The sequence below is a fragment of the Scyliorhinus canicula genome, chromosome 6, assembly GCF_902713615.1.
Source record: "Scyliorhinus canicula chromosome 6, sScyCan1.1, whole genome shotgun sequence".
Classification (NCBI taxonomy): Eukaryota; Metazoa; Chordata; class Chondrichthyes; order Carcharhiniformes; family Scyliorhinidae; genus Scyliorhinus; species Scyliorhinus canicula.
This window is the reverse complement of record NC_052151.1, coordinates 7,462,419-7,481,946: the sequence shown is the minus strand read 5'-3', so window position 1 is coordinate 7,481,946 and position 19,528 is coordinate 7,462,419. Positions and strand designations below refer to the sequence as shown.

At 45.2% G+C, this 19,528-nt stretch overlaps 1 protein-coding gene across 1 annotated transcript in view; it reads right to left on the bottom strand.

Annotated features, from left to right (window-relative positions):
- Positions 1-11,079: 11,079 nt before the first annotated feature.
- Positions 11,080-19,528, bottom strand: part of LOC119966922 — a 234,150-nt gene continuing 225,701 nt past the window's right edge. The window contains 2 exon segments of the mRNA XM_038798880.1: positions 11,080-13,459; positions 18,408-18,491. Coding sequence (XP_038654808.1) covers positions 12,134-13,459; positions 18,408-18,491 — 1,410 coding nt within the window. The 3' untranslated portion in view covers positions 11,080-12,133.

Genomic DNA, 19,528 nt, shown 5'->3' with positions numbered 1-19,528 from the left:
TATAGAGTTTCTGATGTGTCACTACCAAGTTTAGCTTCCTGCTACAATAATTAACACCATTTAACCAACTCCTTTCAGCTGATTGAAAGATAACTACCACCATCAGGCAGTTCCTTAACAAGGCTATTTAATTCAACTGAAGGTTGTTAGCTCCATGTCAGAGTCAGACTCCAGAATGGAAAATCCTGGCCAGCAAAGATCGGGACTGGTGCCTGCTGGCGGAGGAGCACCCCAGACATGCCATTCCATGGGATGAGGAAATTATTTGGGCGGGTGGGCGGGGGAAATCAGATTTTCCTGCCATTCCATGGTACACTGGGATCGTTCTGCAACTGAGAGGGGTGGGACCTAATCTCTCGAGGAAGGAACAGCTATGCCGGCTGCCCCTTCTTTTTTTAGGAAACACTCGAGAACAAAGGCAGACAGGTAGAATAATTGCAGCTCGAGAAATAACTGCTACCCTGACTTAATAGATTCCTGCAGAGCTATAAAAATAAACAATCTGATTCAACATTTTGAAGTTCCAACAAGCGCTCAATCACAATGCTTTTAGCAGTCAATGGAGTGTGAATTTCAATGTAAACAATCTAGTTCAAAGCATTCAGCCTAGTAGTCATTCACACTGCCTTCAATACTTCAAAAGGCAATGTAAGAAGTCTTCCAACACCAGGTTAAAGTACAACAGGTTTGTTTCGAATCACTAGCTTTCGGAGCGCAGCTCCTTCATCAAAAGGCAATGAAATTGGCTGTGTGAAAACCACATCAAAGGTTTCCACCACATTAAAGGCATAACGTTCACCTTCATCTCATAGACCTTTAAATTTGGCATACTGATATACTTTTTAAAGGGTTTAGTGGTACAGATGGGATCACTTTCACTTTGTGATGAGTAAATGCTATTTCTTAAAACAATGTTCAAATGGTTTAGGGATGCAGCTAAGAACACTTCCACTTCATTATTAGGCATGTATATTTGTGAGATAATGAGTGATTGTCTAAATAGTATAGGGGACAGATGAACACATTTTACATATTATTATGAGAAAACTTTAACTTTTACAAACGGACTGTTTAATGGGTTTAATGGCAGATGGAGCGATCTGTCAAAGGAGCCCCACCCCAAGGAAGACCCCTGCCTGAGCCTCACCAGCCCAGCACAAACCACCCTAATCCCCACCTCCCAGGAATGATCTCTCTTGGCACCCTCGGCCTACAAGCTGCTAGGTTCACGCTCCTCAGTATTTGCACCAATGCACACCAGCAGGACTCGTGGCTGGGGAGGGAGGAGGGGCAGAGCATCCTAACTGGCTTGTGAATAATATCTTTATTATTGTCACAAGTAGGCTTACATTAACACTGCAAAGAAGTCACTGTAAAAATCCCCTAGTCACACACCAGCACCTGTTCAGATACACTGGAGAATTCAGAATGTCCAATTCACTTAACAAGCACGTCTTTCGGGACTTGTGGGAGGAAACCGGAGCATCCGGAGGAAACCCACGCAGTCACGGGGAGAACATGAAGACTCCAAGCCGGGAATTGAACCGAGGTCCCTGGCGCTGTTAAGCAACAGTGCTAACCACTATGCTACTGTGCCGCCACTAGTGGCGTCCTGCCTACCAATGACATGTGATATAGCTCCGAGGTATTTGCATGGTCCTGATACCTGCTATGGTTGTTGCGGTGGGTGCGGAGATTCGTGACTGGTTTGCTGGCCAGTGCAAATTTATTTCCTGCTGCGTGATTCTCCGTCCAATCGGGATTCCTGATCTTAGCGGTAGATCTGGAAGAATCCCGGCCTTAATCTATATTTAGACTTAAAAAAATTAATCAGAGTTTATTCCATGAATAAATTCCCATGGTGGCCTGTCTCCTAGTGTCCCCTTACTGTACCTGCAATTCCCATACCACTGATATCAGGCAAACAGGTCTGTAGTTCCCCATTTTCTCTCTACCTCCTTTTTGTAATGGTGGAGTTACATTTGCCACCTTCCAATCTGCAGAAACTTTTCCAGAAGCTGTAGAATTTGGAAAGATAATCACCAATGCAGCTATTATCTCAACAGCCACTTCTTTCTCACTCTGAGATGTAGATCATCAGGTCCAGGGGATTTAACTACATTAAATCCCATTAATTTCTATAGTAAATTATTTTTACTAATATTAGTATTTTGCAGTTGCTTGTCCCTTGATTCTTCATTATTTCTGGGATGTTTTTAGTGTTTTCCTCTGTGAAGATTGTACACACCAACATCTCCAGGTCTCTTTTCTAATCAAACTCTGCTCTAAATAAACCCGAAGAGTCAGATGCAGTGAAAAGTTAACTTTAAAATACTTTATTTTGTTTAAAATATACATCCGTTCAGTCTTACAAATTGAGAAAATAAAATTCGTAAAGGTTTAACAGTCTTGTACAGAGACAAAGAGATGAATCACTACAAAATTCTGCAACACAGATTGTCCTTAATAAATGACTGAGAAATAGATTGGAAGCACTAAAAATATTAATATTCATTCTCCGTACAACTCTGAATGGTACAGATATAGACAACTGTTCATCACAACTTTCGGTGAAAGTTTTAGTGAAATCCATGTCCTGCTGAGCTCTCAACTCCACAAAACCACCTTCAATCAGGGAGGTGGATGTGAAAACAGACCATTGGTCCCTCAATTACAGTTACAATGCAACACATCAACATTACTTTGAAGCTAATGAACCATTACACTTCAACACAATTTAAAGAGGACCATTTTCGGCCAACATGAAGGAAGCGGGCCTTTCAAACTGGCTGAGGGAAACATGGATGCCCTGTGTGTAAAGATTGAGGTGCAAAGTATTTGCATTCATACAGTCACTTGGTCAATTTTATTTTAAAGTTTCGTCAATAGTTCAGGGAAAAATGAACGTGGAGAAGCTTAAGCCATCTTAAAAAATGGATCATTACACCCCAGATAATGAACACAATGCTGATGCCAGCACTATGACTTGAGAGTCAGTCCAGTGATTGATGAACAAAACTAACTGTAGGGTAAGCCTCTCTCACTTTGAGCTCCTACAAGACTGACTAGGCTGTTTGAATAACATTTCACCTCTGAATTATCAGGTTTGGGTCAGCTCAAGATGTTTCTGACCATTTTGCACAAAGGTTTTCACTGTACAACGGAAGATTATTCTTTGTACACAAAGAAAAGCGGCCCATGTTCTGGATTAAATCTAAACTTTGTCCAGCTTAATTTTAAGACTAAATCCAGAAATGTACATCAGTTACATCATGGAACCAAATGCTAGAAATTATTCGGTTTGGCTATGAACAACCATTAATGCCCATAACTATACATTGAGAGTTTTGATGATGACAAGTTAACACTAAAAAGTCAACATTCTTACAGAAAGAAATATTTTACTGGATGTGTCCCAATTACACATCAAAAGAATACAAATGGCATATGGTGATTCATGCCCCAGCCATTTCAAAGATGTTCTCGCAGATAACTGGAGATAAGTGTGTACATTCCTTAGTTAACAAACCACTTCACCCAAGCTCAGACTTGTCAGCATTTTCTGATCTAACAGCTGGTGATTTGTATTTGAGACACGGGTTAACTGACAGCAGGATACTGGCTGTTATTCATTATTCAGCATCTTATTTGAAAGGTTCTCCTATTTCTGAAAGAGGCCCCAGTCAATCCAATCACCCTGATGTTTCCACACAGTGTTAGCAAGTGGAAACTTAGACAGAGGGACTCATTAGACAGGCATGTCCAGAGGCCAGAACACGGAGTAAAATGCAGATAATCGACAAACACTTCACAGAAAAGTTGGAAGCTTCGGCCAATAATACGTGGTGCAGGTGAACACTTCATCACTTAAAAATCTATTCAAAACTCTCCAGTGTAACTCAGGCCATATATTTCACATTAGCCAGTTATTGAGTCAATTTCTAGTGACTTTCTCTAAATATACAGAAAATATTCTGGCACATTTAAAACAGATGCAGAGAGCAGCGGGTGCAAGAAGAATGGATGTTATTAATCTCCCTGCTCAGTTAGCTTCTGCATTCACTATTCCACCTGAGGCAGACTAAGATATGACAGATCATTAAAGTAGTACGTAAACATTCAAGGATTGGAGAAGGGAATTCAACTAAAATGAAACTGTGAAGAGAGCAGTTCAGTTTGGCCAGGAAATAATCCTCAGTACAACGGATTTCCTCATCTCTACTGCTCTTCAAACAGAAGATGAGAGTTTGCAGAACATGAGGGGCTAAGAAACCCGTTGTGACTGAGGGAAGTGTGTGATCTACACACTGGTGACACCAGAGCTCATTTTCATCAAGTGACTCTCCATTGAAAAAACACAGCTGAACGTGACAAGTGGAAGAGGACAGGCAGCAGTTGCACCTTTGATAATCACTGAAAAATAATTGCTTTGCTTCAAGACAAAGTGGGTGCTTTTTGACAAGCAATTTCAAAATGGCATTACCAAAACCCCCTGAGCGCTCTGGTTAGACAACAAGCATTAACTGAAAACCAGAGGTGGAGAGAACGTGGAGTGGACGTGGAGAGGATGTTTCCACTTGTAGGAAAAACTAGAACCAGAGGACATAATCTTAGACTAAAGGGACGATCTTTTAAAACAGAGATGAGGAGGAATTTATTTAGCCAGAGGGTGGTGAATCTGTGGAACTCTTTGCTGCAGAAGGCTGGGGAGGCCAATTCACTGAGTGTCTTTAAGACAGAGATAGATAGGTTCTTGATTAATAAAGGGTCAGGGGTTATGGGGAGAAGGCAAGAGAATGGGGATGAGAAACATTTCAGCCATGATTGAATGGCGCAGCCTAATTCTGGCCTAATTCTGCTCCTATGGCTTATGGTCTTATGGAGAAAGAGGGGGTGACAGGGGAGATGGGGGCGATAGAAGGGTGCAAAAGGGGGGGGACGCAGGGTATCAAGAGAGGGGGAAAGTGAGAGGGAGGCGAGAGATGAGGCAAGAGGGAGGGTGGGGAGAGAGTTGGGGGCGAGAGAGGGGATGAGAGAATGGGGGTGAGAAAGGTGGGATACAAGAGTGAGAGAGAGGAGGGTGTGTGAGAGAGGGGGAGACCTAGGGAAGAGAGAAAGAGAGAGAGGGTGCGAGAGAGAGAGGGTGCGAGAGAGAGAGGGTGCGAGAGAGAGAGGGTGCGAGAGAGGGAGGGTGCGAGAGAGGGCGTAACGAGTGAGAGGGGAGAGCACGTGAGGGAGAGGGGAGAGCAAGTGAGGGAGAGGGGAGCGAGTGAGGGGAGAGAGGAGAGCGAGAGTGAGAGAGCAAGTGAGAGGGGGCTAGCGAATGTGAGGGGATAGAGCGAGTGAGAGAGGAGAGCAAATGAGAGAGGAGGAGATTGAGTGAGAGAGGAGAGCGAATGTGAGGGGATAGAGCGAGTGAGAGAGGAGGAGAGCGAGTGAGAGAGGAGGAGAGCGAATGTGAGGGGATAGAGCGAGTGAGAGAGGAGGAGAGCGAGTGAGAGAGGAGGAGAGCGAGTGAGAGGAGGAGAGCGAGTGAGAGGAGGAGAGCGAGTGAGAGGAGGAGAGCGAGTGAGAGGAGGAGAGCGAGTGAGAGGAGGAGAGCGAGTGAGAGGAGGAGAGCGAGTGAGAGAGGAGGAGAGCGAGTGAGAGGAGGAGAGCGAGTGAGAGAGGAGGAGAGCGAGTGAGAGAGGAGGAGAGCGAGTGAAAGAGGAGAGCGAGTGAGAGAGGAGGAGAGCGAGTGAGAGAGGAGGAGAGCGAGCGAGAGAGGAGGAGAGCGAGCGAGAGAGGAGGAGAGCGAGTGAGAGAGGAGGAGAGCGAGTGAGAGAGGAGGAGAACGAGTGAGAGGAGGAGAGCGAGTGAGAGAGGAGGAGAGCGAGTGAGAGAGGAGAGCGAGTGAGAGAGGAGGAGAGCGAGTGAGAGAGGAGCAGAGCAAGTGAGAGAGGAGGAGAGCGAGTGAGAGAGGAGGAGAGCGAGTGAGAGAGGAGGAGAGCGAGTGAGAGAGGAGGAGAGCGAGTGAGAGAGGAGGAGAGTGAGTGAGAGAGGAGGAGAGCGAGTGAGAGATTCAGGAGAGCAAGTGAGAGTGAGGGGAGAGCAAGTGAGAAGAGAGGCGGGAGCAAGTGAGAAGAGAGGTGGGAGCGAGTGAGATAGGGAGGAATGAAGAGATAGGTGTGCGAGAGAGATTGAGAGAGGAAGAAAGGTAGTGAGAGAGGGGAAGCAAGATAGAGTAGAGAGAGAGGGAGCCCTCTGCAGGGGAGGCCCATCCAAATCCACCCCCCCAGTCCCACCCGACCCTGGCGCATCAGGGATCTGGGTAGAACAGGCTGACAGGCCATCACCTGTGACGCCCGAACGTTGGTCAGGCCAAGGCCCTCAGGGAACTCCTGTCAAGGGCATCACAGGACAGAGGGTGAAACAGGTTGCAGGCCGCCTGCACATTGGAATTGCTGTCTGGGGTGACACCTAGAAGAAGTGGCAGGCCACAAAAGAATATAAAGACGGATGACACTTTGGTTGAACATGGGTGTAGATAGTTGATAGCATGGGGGAAAGGTAAACCTATTGTAAATACACACCATTAAACAGTCCGATCTGCCTATGACCTCTGTCTCACGGGTATGAAGGATGGTTTGTGGTTGGGTGTTGTGCAGCAGTCAGGTGGGCAGGGTTGGGGGGCGCACCCATGACAATGAATATCCCACATGCTTACACCCTCACTTCAGAAGTTTCAGGACAAGAGGGCAGCAGTGTGAGTCTGCAGTGACCATTCACCATCTCCCGCAAACCCCCCACCCCAAACATATTTGGGCCCGTCGGATGGATTGGCCAGCACACATGTAGGGATGAACCAGGTGGATAGTGGAATGTGGTCCCGAAGGTGGGAGTCAGACTTTGCACAATGATGAGGAGCACCAGAGCTCATCTGACAGCGAGTCGCCATGCCCCTCCGGCCCGCTGATACTGCCTGCCCTGTGTGATGCTGCTATTAAGAGGGGAGACAGAGATTGTCAGCAAGGTGAGGATTTCCTGACCATCCAATGCCCTAGGGTCACCCCAGGCAGTACAGCTGCGCCACCCTCAACATGTCTGCAACCACCCCCCTCCCCCGGCCAATTCAATATGATGTCAGCCACACTGCACCACTGTCCCCATCAGTGATGTGGGGAGCCACTACCCTCACCGCCCACCCCTGCCAACTGGGGCACCGGTGGCTGCCGCTACCGGTGTTAGCGATAGGCTCTGTGAACCCGGTCCTATTTCTCCCATTGGGGTCGACTGTGGGTCTCCACACAGGGTGATCCTTGTGCTCTCGTGCCAGGTGGCGTCTGGTTGTGTGGTGCAGATGTTTATACTGTGCCTCCATTTGCCTATATGCTAAGAGGCTGGTGTATGGGCAGGTCCTACAGATGTGGTTGAATGTGGGATGTGTGCGTTTGCTGGGACCTTGGCTGCAGTCTGATGTGGAGTCTGCATTTTACACACAGGTTGAGACAGGGAGCTGGTCAGGTGTCCTGGCTGGGAACAAGGTGGATGGGATCATGGGTGCAGCGGACATGCAGGGCTTGGAGACATTGTGTGATCCTCGGAGTCGGCTAGCTTGTTGCCACAGGCACAGGGAGTGTAGCTGGCTACTGTCGGGCGTGTAGCTTGTTGCCACAGGGAGTGTAGCTGGCTACTGCCGGGCGTGTAGCTTGTTGCCACAGGGAGTGTAGGTGGCTACTGTCGGGCGTGTAGCTTGTTGCCACAGGGAGTGTAGCTGGCTACTGCCGGGCGTGTAGCTTGTTGCCACAGGGAGTGTAGGTGGCTACTGCCGGGCGTGTAGCTTGTTGCCACAGGGAGTGTAGCTGGCTACTGCCGGGCGTGTAGCTTGTTGCCACAGGGAGTGTAGCTGGCTACTGCCGGGCGTGTAGCTTGTTGCCACAGGGAGTGTAGGTGGCTACTGCCGGGCGTGTAGCTTGTTGCCACAGGGAGTGTAGCTGGCTACCGCCGGCGTGTAGCTTGTTGCCGCTGGCGTGGCCCATTTAGCTGGCTACCGCCGGCGTGTAGTTTGTTGCCGCTGGCGTGGCACATTTAGCTGGCTACCGCCGGCGTGTAGCTTGTTGCCGCTGGCGTGGCACATTTAGCTGGCTACCGCCGGCGTGTAGCTTGTTGCCGCTGGCATGGCACATTTAGCTGGCTCCAGCTGCTGCCAGTGGGGGACTAGAGCATCGGAACAGGATTTGCGCCCGGCACCAATCCCATTTTTCAGCCAATGCTCCATTCTCCACTCGATTGGGAAACCCGCTAAAGGCATCAGGTAATGCAGAATCCAGCTCAACAGTTTTTAAGAGGATTGGTCTGGGGTCTCATATTAATTTAATCGCCCATTACAGCTGGACAGTTTATCACTAAATGCAGTTAGACTGGACTAAATGGAGTTCCCTATTAACAGAATCATTACAATGGCAGAGATGACTGAGATTACACTTCAAAGAGCAGGAATCTGTTTCAATACGTTGCCTAACTCTCAAAGGTGCCTGAAATGTCATGTAAATATCAGAGGTAGAAGTTCTGTGAGAGAATTGAACCAGCACAACAGTTTCTCCAGATCAACACTAATTTCACAAAGTAAAGTACAGATTCAAGTTGGGGAATAAGCCGCAGGTATTACAGAAATTATGAAAAGTGTGATTTAAATATTTTACAGTGTGATTTAACCTATTAAATTCTCCCTAAACTGCCCAGCCACATTGAGCTTTTGACAAAGGTTCACCTGGATCCGAAACGTTAGCTCTTTTCTCTCCCTACAGATGCTGCCAGACCTGCTGAGATTTTCCAGCATTTTCTCTTTGGTTTCAGATTCCAGCATCCGTAGTAATTTGCTTTTAAACTCTCCATATATTCTTCTCACAATGAACTTCAATTTTCAGTCGTTTCCTTATCTCCTCAGACAAGTGCCGACAAATTCATGTTAAATCTGGATTCCTTTCTGCTCTCAGATCATTCAGGCTCAAAGGAATTCTGGACCATTAAAGAACTCCAGCTGTCAGAAAGATTCAGTTATAATGTTGCCTGAGTTTAGTTCTGTTCATAGAAAGAGGCCATTCAGCCCTCTTTGTCTATTCCAGTTCTTTATAAGCAAGGTCTTGTGCTGAGTCAGCAGACTCTGAAATCCAGAATTGCAAATGAACAGGGTAAAACATGTAAAACTAAAATCTTACATTTTCCTTATGAATGTCTGGTGTGACAACACAAGCAGGTAGAAGTGGTCTCCACACCAAGGATTCAATGTGCTTTGGTAAAGCCCCCTGATTAACTCATGACTATTGTAGGAATCTGTTACTCTGGGGTTTGAATATAGTCCTCACCTGTTTAATACCCCAGTGGGACTGGACTAGGGCAAAATATTTCAGACGCTGCAAATCTGTAATAAGAGGCAGCATCTGTGGAGAGAATCAGGAGTTAATGTTTCAGATTGATGATGACTTTTAATTACAACCTTATCCTGCTGAGTATGTCCAGTATTTTATGTTTTTAGTTACATTTGTGTCTGGTTATTATGTACTGCTGAAAAGAGGCAATTTGTCAAAGCTTTTCGTCTTGCATTCGACGGACTTCTGTTCTGCTGAAACAGGTACATTGTGTGTACATAAAAAACAGGGCCCCATGTATTAATATATGTAGCTTCCAGTGCACAGAAATGTACCATACCTCAGTGCAAACTTCCAGTCCACTACAGGTCCTTAGTGACTGGAAGCCAAACAAAATAAGTGATAGCCATGTGCTGGCTCATTCCTCAGGTCAATGCCTTGATCAATTAGAGTCAAGCTGCCTGGCTTAAATTTCAAACAATGTCTGGCAGTTAACTGTCAGTCACCATCAACTGGTGCATTATCCATGGCCTCTCCCCATCAGCACTCTATTCTCGTACAATATAAATTTGTTGTCTCCCCTGACATTGTTATTCTTACAAAATATTCTGATGAGTGCAAGACAAAAAGCTTTGATACAAATGTCTCTTTTTTCAGCAACACTCAAGTTCTGTACTACCAAACAACCATTATTATTATGTTAGTCAAATTTGACATTTCATATAAATTTATAAACCTAATATTTCTTTAAAAACTCAATCTTTAACTGGAGAATTTCAGAATGCATTAAAGAAATATAAAACAGCTAAAATATAACAAAGTAACTGACTTAAAAATAATTCCCATTAGGAGGAATGAGTAAACATTTCCAGTTCAAAGTACTAGATTTGTAATCCCATTGGGGAAATGGCTTTCTAAAGGCAAAAAGAACCGATAGAGGCTGGTTTAGCATACTGGGCTAAATAGCTGGCTTGTAATGCAGAACAATGCCAGCAGGGCGGGTCCAATTCCAGTACCGGCCTCCCCGAACAGGTGCTGAAATGTGGCGACGAGGGGCTTTTCACAATAACTTCATTGAAGCCTACTTGTGACAATCAGTGATTATCAACCACAACAAAATAAACTTCTAATAGAATTAGGCAGTCACTTATAGGGGATACTGTGAGTTACCACTTACAGGGAATTCTGAGGTATGGAGCTAACACTTACAGGGTATATTAGGCTGTTTTGTAGTATTGGTAGTGAATTTTGGGGAAAATGTTAGCAATTGTAGGGGATGCTGGCACTGTTAATGGTTACTGAAGTCATGACGTACCTGCATGTACCAAACATTCTCACACACTGGTTCAGAGAGAGACCCAGTGCTAGCTCACGTAGTGTTTGTTCATTGGATAATACTGTAGGCCTAGAATCACTGACTAGGATACAATTAGCGTCATTTTAAACAAGTGACTGTCCCAAGTATTAGCCCATTGTACCTGTTTCTCCAGCCCCTGTTAGAACACCCAGATATTTGTACCATTAATACTTTAAGTTATTAAATTGAAATAAAATTAAGACTTCTGGTTCTGCCATGTAATGAACCTATGGGAGATGCCAATAAAATAAGTGTGATACTCTCCAAATAGCCTAATCCTCTTCAGAACTTGTGGAGCTGGCAAATGCACTTGGAACTTGAGGTGGGCTATTGAAAGGGCTGGACTGGGCTGATCTGAACTCATTTCCAGGAGTTCTGGGTGCGGCTGATCTTGGAGACTGGTACTGCTCATTACGTATCTGTCCTGACCTCCCTCCACCTGACAAAGGGCTGTTAAGTATCGTCCTCTGCCATTCAACCCCATCATCCTCCCCCTGGACCAGACTGAGCGATATGGCCTGTCTGGTAGCATAAGGACATAACAGGTCACTTTGTGGGGACACCATTATCAGTGTAAAAAATGGCAGCAAATTTTCAGCAGACCTCCACAATCAGACATTTAATTGTCAAAACAACCAACCTGAATCGATGCAGCAGGAAACAGAACAATGACGGCAGTTCATATTGGCCGATACATTCAAAATAAATTAGTGGAAAGTCAGCTTCTGGGACTATGCGCAATGTGTTCAGGATTAGATAAACATAACATAGGGGCTGTAAATGTTATATATTGCTGATTAACAGAACAGGAACTTTGTTTAATACTTTTGGAATAAGTATGTAGCAACAACAATCCTTCTATCCTCCCTCCTTTTCACCTTGAACTCAGACTGACTATATACAAGCAAAACCATTGGAGTTTATCACCATTACTCAGCACTAATCCAAAATTGGCCAGAAAACTGACAGAGAGCCATCATCTAGCATTGTGAGTCTGTCAGTGATAAACAACCATTGCAAAAGATCCAATGATTCACACTGCTCTCACAACATGCAAGGGAGAGGAGGAACTCTGCATTGTACTGCCTGGCACACACACTGAAACCAAACTAAACACACAAAACATGCTGAGAAATTACCTGCCGTCATCTGGCAGGGATTCTGTTTGAACATTTGGATTTCTTTCTGCAATGATTTAATTCATTCCAAAAGGAGTTTCTTAGAAAACACTGAAGTATTGCCTTTGAACATAGGTACAGCATAAACTGTTTTGTTTGCTTTTACCCATCTTTATGCAAGTTTCTAGAGAATACCTTGTGAAATTCAACGCACAACAGTTTCAAAATGTTTTGACTGTGATTGCCACTTTTACATTGCAGTAAGATACTGCAATGTACACTATTAGTGTTTAGCTCCTAACCTCAACGTTCTAGTCTAGCAGGGTACCCTGTTCCTGTGCTCTTGTTAAGCTGTCCTTTCGCAATAAATGATGGACACCCATCCTTTTGGGGCTCCTCTGCTGCCGTCCCACAAGGGTTACTGTCGGTTTGTCTCCAATCTCTTCCACATCATCCTGCAGGATGGACTGGCTTCCATGAAGCAACACCTCTCTCTCTTCCATTGAACTGCTCCCAGAGCCAGCATCCCCATATTCTTTCTGCTTGTGTAAGGGACTATCTTGGCTCAGCTGATTGCCAACAACGGTGTGTAGCAGTTGCTCCTCTTCCTCCCGAGAGAATTCACTCCCATAATCCAGTAGGGACTTGCCTTTCCGCACTTTTGATTCCGGGCTGTCCGTGTCTAAGCTGGAATCTCGACTGATTGAGAAGCTGCAGCTGTGACCTGATTCCTCGCCGTCCGAGTTCGCCAGTCGCCTCTCACCCAAGTCAATTCTGTTTCCCAGGCTATTCTGTAACTCTAGGATCATTTCACTGCTGAAAGATGTTCGATGGGCAATAACCCTTTCAGAACTAGGAGCTACTTTCTCAACAAACATTCTTTGCCAGTTTGCAAGCAGATCCTCTTCAGAACTTGTGGAGCTGGCAAATGCACTTGGAACTTGAGGTGGGCTATTGAAAGGGCTGGACTGGGCTGATCTGAACTCATTTCCAGGAGTTCTGGGTGCGGCTGATCTTGGAGACTGGTACTGCTCATTACGTATCTGTCCTGACCTCCCTCCATCTGACAAAGGGCTGTTAAGTATCGTCCTCTGCCATTCAACCCCATCATCCTCCCCCTGGACCAGACTGAGCGATATGGCCTGTCTGGTAGCATAAGTACAGTTTGGTAAGGGACTATCCTTTGGTATTTTAACCTTGTCATCCGAGGAGAATTCAATGACAGCTTTACGTCCAGGGAAAAAATTTTGAGGTGGAGTGGGATATGGATTGAGTTTCTCAAAGGTGGCTCTTTCATTTGGTGTGCTGTCTGTGCTATTCTGCCTCTTACACACACCATTCTGAGGTTTGACTTCCTCAGTTGGCACTTGGTCTGTCTCTTTCCCTGTATTCTTTACACCATTAGTGTTGCTGCTCATATCCACATGAACAAAGACATCTTCTGCCATTAGCTGATTGCCACTGCTGGACATGGCAGAGTTTAGAATTAGCGGTTCCGGTTTTTCTAGAATTCTGGCAATGACAGAGGTTGGTACGACATCAGATGAAGCCAGGGCTGAAGTTGGTTCCTGTCCTGACTGGACCTGTTCACTGGACTCCAAATGCTTGTTTACCATCTCTTGGAGTACAAAGGGCAGCTGCAGATAAAACAGAATCAAACCCGAATTTAGATTATTTGTAATTTTTCATCAGGTCTGAGTCTTGTCCGTCACAGAGGGAGAATTCAGAATGTCCAAATTACATAACAGCACGTCTTTCGGGACTTGTGGAAGGAAACCGGAGCACCCGGAGGAAAGCCACGCAGACACAGGGAAAACATGTAGTGACCCAAGCCGGGAATCAAACCTGGAACCCTGGTGCTGTGAAACAACAATGCTAACCACTGTGCTACCGTGCTGCCGATTATGCTGCCCGCTTTCCCCAGGCAGCGGAAGGTGTGGACAGAGTGAATGGATGGGGGGCGGTTTCAGCTGATGAACTGGGTGGTGTTCACGACTCGCTGTAGTTTCTTCCTGTTTTGGGCCAAGCAGTTGCCATACCAGGCTGTGATACAGCCAGGTAGGATGCTTAACACTGGGATGAGGACAGATGTGTGAGCTAGATGTAATTTTTGGTTTTGACAATGTGGGCCTGGATTTTATACTCCCGCACCCACTAGTGGGTTTCTAGGTTGGGCTGGGTATTTAATTCCTAGGATGGGCTTCTTACTAGATTTCCATCCGTCCAAACATTTCTGCAATTTTACACCGGGGCAGCTGTGGCCACTGCAAAGGCCTGCGCTTGACACGATTGCAGCCCTTAAGTGGTTAATTATTGACTGCTCAAGAGCTATTCCCTGCCCAGCCTCAATTTTTAGGCTGACGGGAGCAGTTTCCTGGTGTGGCGGAAGTTCAAAAACAATGTGTCTTCAGTTGGAAGGGTAAGCTCCATCAGAAGCCCTCTTTTAACTCTGGGCGCCAACCTGGCACCTTGATACCAGTACTGGGTTTCAGCATGAGATTTCAGACCTGGATTTCAGGGTGTGATTTCAGACCTGGATTTCAGGGTGTGATTTCAGACCTGGATTTCAGGGTGTGATTTCAGACCTGGATTTCAGGGTGTGATTTCAGACCTGGATACCAGTACTGGGTTTCAGCATGAGATTTCCGACCTGGATTTCAGGGTGTGATTTCAGACCTGGATACCAGTACTGCGTTTCAGCATGAGATTTCAGACCTGGATTTCAGGGTTTGATTTCAGACCTGGATTTCAGGGTTTGATTTCAGACCTGGATACCAGTACTGGGTTTTAGGATGTGATTTCAGACCTGGATTTCAGGGTGTGAATTCAGATGTGGCTACCAGTACTGGGTTTTTTTAGGATGTGATTTCAGACCTGATTTCAGGGTGTGAATTCAGAATTGGCTACCAGTACTGGAATTCAGGGTGTAATTTCAGATCTGGATTTCCAAATGTGATTTCAGGATGTGATTTCAGATAGGACTTCAGGGTGTGATTGCAGATTTGGATCCTAGTACTGGGCCTCAGGACATGATTTCAGACCTGGATCCTAGTACTGGGCTTCAGGATATGATTCAGCTGATTTTCAGGATGTGATTTCAGACTTGACTACCAGTACTGGGTTTCAGGATGTGATTTCAGATCTGAATTTCAGGATGTGATTGCAGACATGGATTTCAGGATGCAATTTCAGACATGGCTACCAGTACTGGATTTCAGGATGTGATCTCAGACCTGGAATTCAGGATGTGTTTTCAAGGTATGATTTCAGACCTGGATACAAGTACTTGCTTTCAGGATGTGATTTCAGACCTGGATTTCCAGGTGTGATTTCATACCTGGATACCAGGAGTGGATTTCAGGATGTGATTTCAGACCTGGATACCAGTACTGAAATTCAGGATCTGACTTCAGACCTGGATAACAGTAATAATAATAATAACAATCTTTATTCGGGTCACAAGTAGGCTTATATTAACACTGCAATTAAGTTACTGTGAAAATGCCCTAGTCGCTACACCCCGGCGCCTGTTCGGGTACACTGAGGGAGAATTCAGAATGTCCAATTCACCGAATAAGCATGTCTTTTGGGACTTGTGAGTGGAAACCGGCGCTAATGTGTAGGCTGGACCAGGTAAGGCTGACACATTTCCATCCCTAAAGGGCAGCAGTGAGCCAGATGGGTTCCATGGTCATCATTAGACTTTTAATTGACAAATGTGAGGTTATCCATTTTGGTAGGAATAACAGCAAATGGGATTATTATTTAAACGATAAAATATTAAAGCATGCCGCTGTGCAGAGAGACCTGGGTGTGCTAGTGCATGAGTCACAGAAAGTTGGTTTACAGGTGCAACAGATGATTAAGAAGGCAAATGGAATTTTGTCCTTCATTGCTAGAGGGATGGAGTTTAAGATTAGGGAGGTTATGTTGCAATTGTATAGGGTGTTAGTGAGGCCACACCTGGAGTATTGTGTTCAGTTTTGGTCTCCTTACTTGAGAAAGGACGTACTGGCACTGGCGGGTGTGCAGAGGAGATTCACTAGGTTAATCCCAGAGCTGAAGGGGTTGGATTACGAGGAGAGGTTGAGTAGACTGGGACTGTACTCGTTGGAATTTAGAAGGATGAGGGGGGGATCTTATAGAAACATATAAAATTATGAAGAGAATAGATAGGATAGATGTGGGCAGGTTGTTTCCACTGGCGGGTGAAAGCAGAACTAGGGCGCATAGCCTCAAAATAAGGGGAAGTAGATTTAGGACTGAGTTTAGGAGGAACTTCTTCACCCAAAGGGTTGTGAATCTATGGAATTCCTTGCCCAGTGAAGCAGTTGAGGCTCCTTCATTAAATGTTTTTTTAAGGTAAAGATAGATAGTTTTTTGAAGAATAAAGGGATTAAGGGTTATGGTGTTCGGGCCGGAAAGTGGAGCTGAGTCCACAAAAGATCAGCCATGATCTCATTGAATGGCGGAGCAGGCTCGAGGGGCCAGATGGCCTACTCCTGCTCCTAGTTCTTATGTTCTAATTCCAGATTTGTATTGAATTCAAATTCCACTATCTGCCATGGTGGGATTCGAAGCCTGTGTCTCTGGATAACTAGTCTATGGTCTATTCCCAGAGTGAGGAAAATTAAATTGGATATATGTAACTAAAAGATGTTAGCTGTTTTATTTCCAGCCATAGGCTTACATCCTTTGGGGTGTTGGCAGAATATGTTTAATTCATCTTTATGCCCCTTTGTAATAGATCAATTCCATACAGAATCAGACTGAAAACACGCCAGGACTGAATTGATGCTCTAATCTGGCTTTGAATATCAAAACATAAACGGCAACATGCAATAAATAAATAACATGCTGACTACCAAGAAATAATATGGGATCGAATTTTCATGGAGTTAGGAAGACTTTGTGGAACTTTAAAAATGGAAGGAGGGTCCAGATTCATTAGTCCTGGACCTATTTCCAACAATACCATTTTCTCTGGAGAAATAGGTTGGAGCTTGATTTGGATAACATAAATCAGATGGTCCATTTGACATTATATGGCAGTTGAAATACACCCGATCTGTCTGTTGCAAAGGGCCTTACACAGCAGTGTTGGACTCACAAATTGATGGAGCAGATCCAAATGCTCTTTAAGGACAGATATGTTCTGTATAATTGCCAAAGTCTGAGGATTTTTAAATCACCTGCTCCTTAAAATTAAAAGAAAGCTGCATTTGTCACAGACTTTTAAAAAAACTCTGTTGGACTGCTTTGATTGCAGTACGGGCAGCACGGTATCACAGTGATTAGCATAGTTGCTTCACAGCTCCAGTGTCCCAGGTTCGATTCTCGGCTTGGGTCACTGTCTGTGCGGAGTCTGCACGTTCTCCCCGTGACTCTGTGGGTTTCCTCTGGGTGCTCCGGTTTCCTCTCACAGTCCAAAGATGTGCAGGTTAGGTGGACTGGCCATGATAAATTGCCCTTAGTGTCCAAAAAAGGTTAGGTGGGGTTACGGGGATAGAGGTGATGTGGGGTGCTCTTTCCAAGGGCCGGTGCAGACTTGATGGGCCAAATGGCCTCCTTCGGCACTGTAAGTTCCATGAAATAGGCATAGGTTAGAAAAAAATAGCATTTGGTGATGCAGTCTAAATGGCCCTTTGCTAATGTTTTCCCTAAGAGCTATCCTAATGCAACAATGAATGCTTGGTTGAGTTTCAAGAGCTACACTTACATCAGCAGGGGTTTAAAAGTTAGTTTAGTTTTATTGAAAGCTTTAATAGTTATTTAAGGATTAATAAAATAAATAAATTAAATAAATAAATAATCTTTATTGTCACAAGTGGGCTTACATTAACACTGCAATGAAGTTACTGTGAAAAGCCCTAGTTGCCACATACCGGCCGGCGCCTGTTCAGGTCCACAGAGGGAGAATTCAGAATTCTCAGCTGGTATGGGAATTGAACCCGCGCTGCTGGCCTTGTTCTGCATCACAAACCAGCTGTCTAGCCCACTGAGCTAAACCAGCCCCTTAGCTGTCTTTGATGTGGGGTCTGAATAGAAGTTTGATTCTTTTAATAAACAATGAACCGTTGGAAGAGATTTGAAATGTGAATGCCTTTTATGAATGGCAGACCCTCCCCCCCCCCCCCCCCCCCCCCCCCCCCCCACCAAGTGAAGTGAAAATTGCATCTGTCAGGGTACTCATTGCTAAGGCAAGTCTAGCAAGTTAGAACTGCATGGCAACTCCGCCTCAGTAGCCAGGTTAGACCACAGGTAACAGTGCATCTCCTACTGGTTGTGTCCTTCAAGTATTCCCCGTGTCTTTAAATCCAGATTGTTACTATTTAATTTGTGCCAACAGTTTCACTGCATTAAGAGGCTACAATAGCTCTCCCTTCATGAAGAGCAAATTATTTTTATTCCAGAAGTTAATATAATCTGACTTGTATCTGGAAGATACAGGTGTAAGTTCAAGGGCATTATCACTGTCGCACTCAAAGGAAAGAGAGCATTAAGGTACAATAATAGCCATGACTGGATAGCTGACCTTTTGTTCATGGCACTCATGTTTTTTCCTCCGATTTCTAGGATACTTACATCTGCAAACTTGTGGTTCCTGAAATGAGACTTATTGCACTTTAGCAGCTGAACAGCAAGGTTACAATCCTGTCGATAACGTTCCTGAAAAAAATGGGAAAAAAACAAAATGTACAATAGAAGCTACTGTTTCAGAACCAACACTCAAGCCCCAAAGGCTTGATGGCTGAATGGCCTCCTTCTGCAATGTAAATTCTATGATTCTATGAAAGGCAAAAAAAAAAAACGGTGAAGCTGTGGGAGAAATGGCCATTCTGATCTGGCCTTCAATACACAGGATTCAGAGTGTTTCAAACCGTGAGGCAGCGGTGTTAAACACCATGCCACCATGTCGCCCTAACTCGCATCTATCTTTCTAGATACTCAACATATCCTTAATTACGAAACTTCAAGCTCTCCCAATTGATCCTTCTGCCCTTTTCTGTTCATTGCCCTTCCTTCACTCTGCATGTGTAATGTCGCACTAATCTTTGGCCGACTTTCCTTCTCGTGTGGACTTTTGAACTGGGTAATTTGTTACTGCCTTTTTGGATAACCCCATTGCTGTTGCCTTCAAGTGAAAGAAGTTGCCAGTGCAGGCTTGCTCTGAGGCAAGTATACCTGACTGCACAGCATCAGTTAGTCAGGACGAGCACAGTAAGGACTGCGGGCTGATACTACGTGAGCGGCTGGTCGACTTGCATCCTTTTGAAAGGTTACCGCACCTCTTTGAGGTAGCAGAGATTGATAGCCGGGAAGGTGAAGTAGTTGACCATCAATCGTCTGGAATTAAGGGGAAGGTGGTTGGCAAATCCTGTCGTAGTTCTGCAATCACAGAGGCCAGGAAAACCCAAGCTGTTCGTAGAGTCGGAAATTTCAGATTCTGGGGATGGCACGGTGGCACAATGGTTAGCACTGCTGTCTACGGGTGCCGAGGACCCGGGTTTGATGCCGGCCCTGGGTCACAGTTTGTGTGGAGTTTGCACATTCTCCCAGTGTCTGTGTGGGTTTCACCCCCAGAACCCAAAGATGTGCAGGTTAGATGGATTGTTCACACTAAATTGCCCCTTAATTGGAAAAAGAATAATTGGGTACTCTTAAGTTTTTTTTTTATAAAGTACAAATTTCTGATTCTGTAAGTG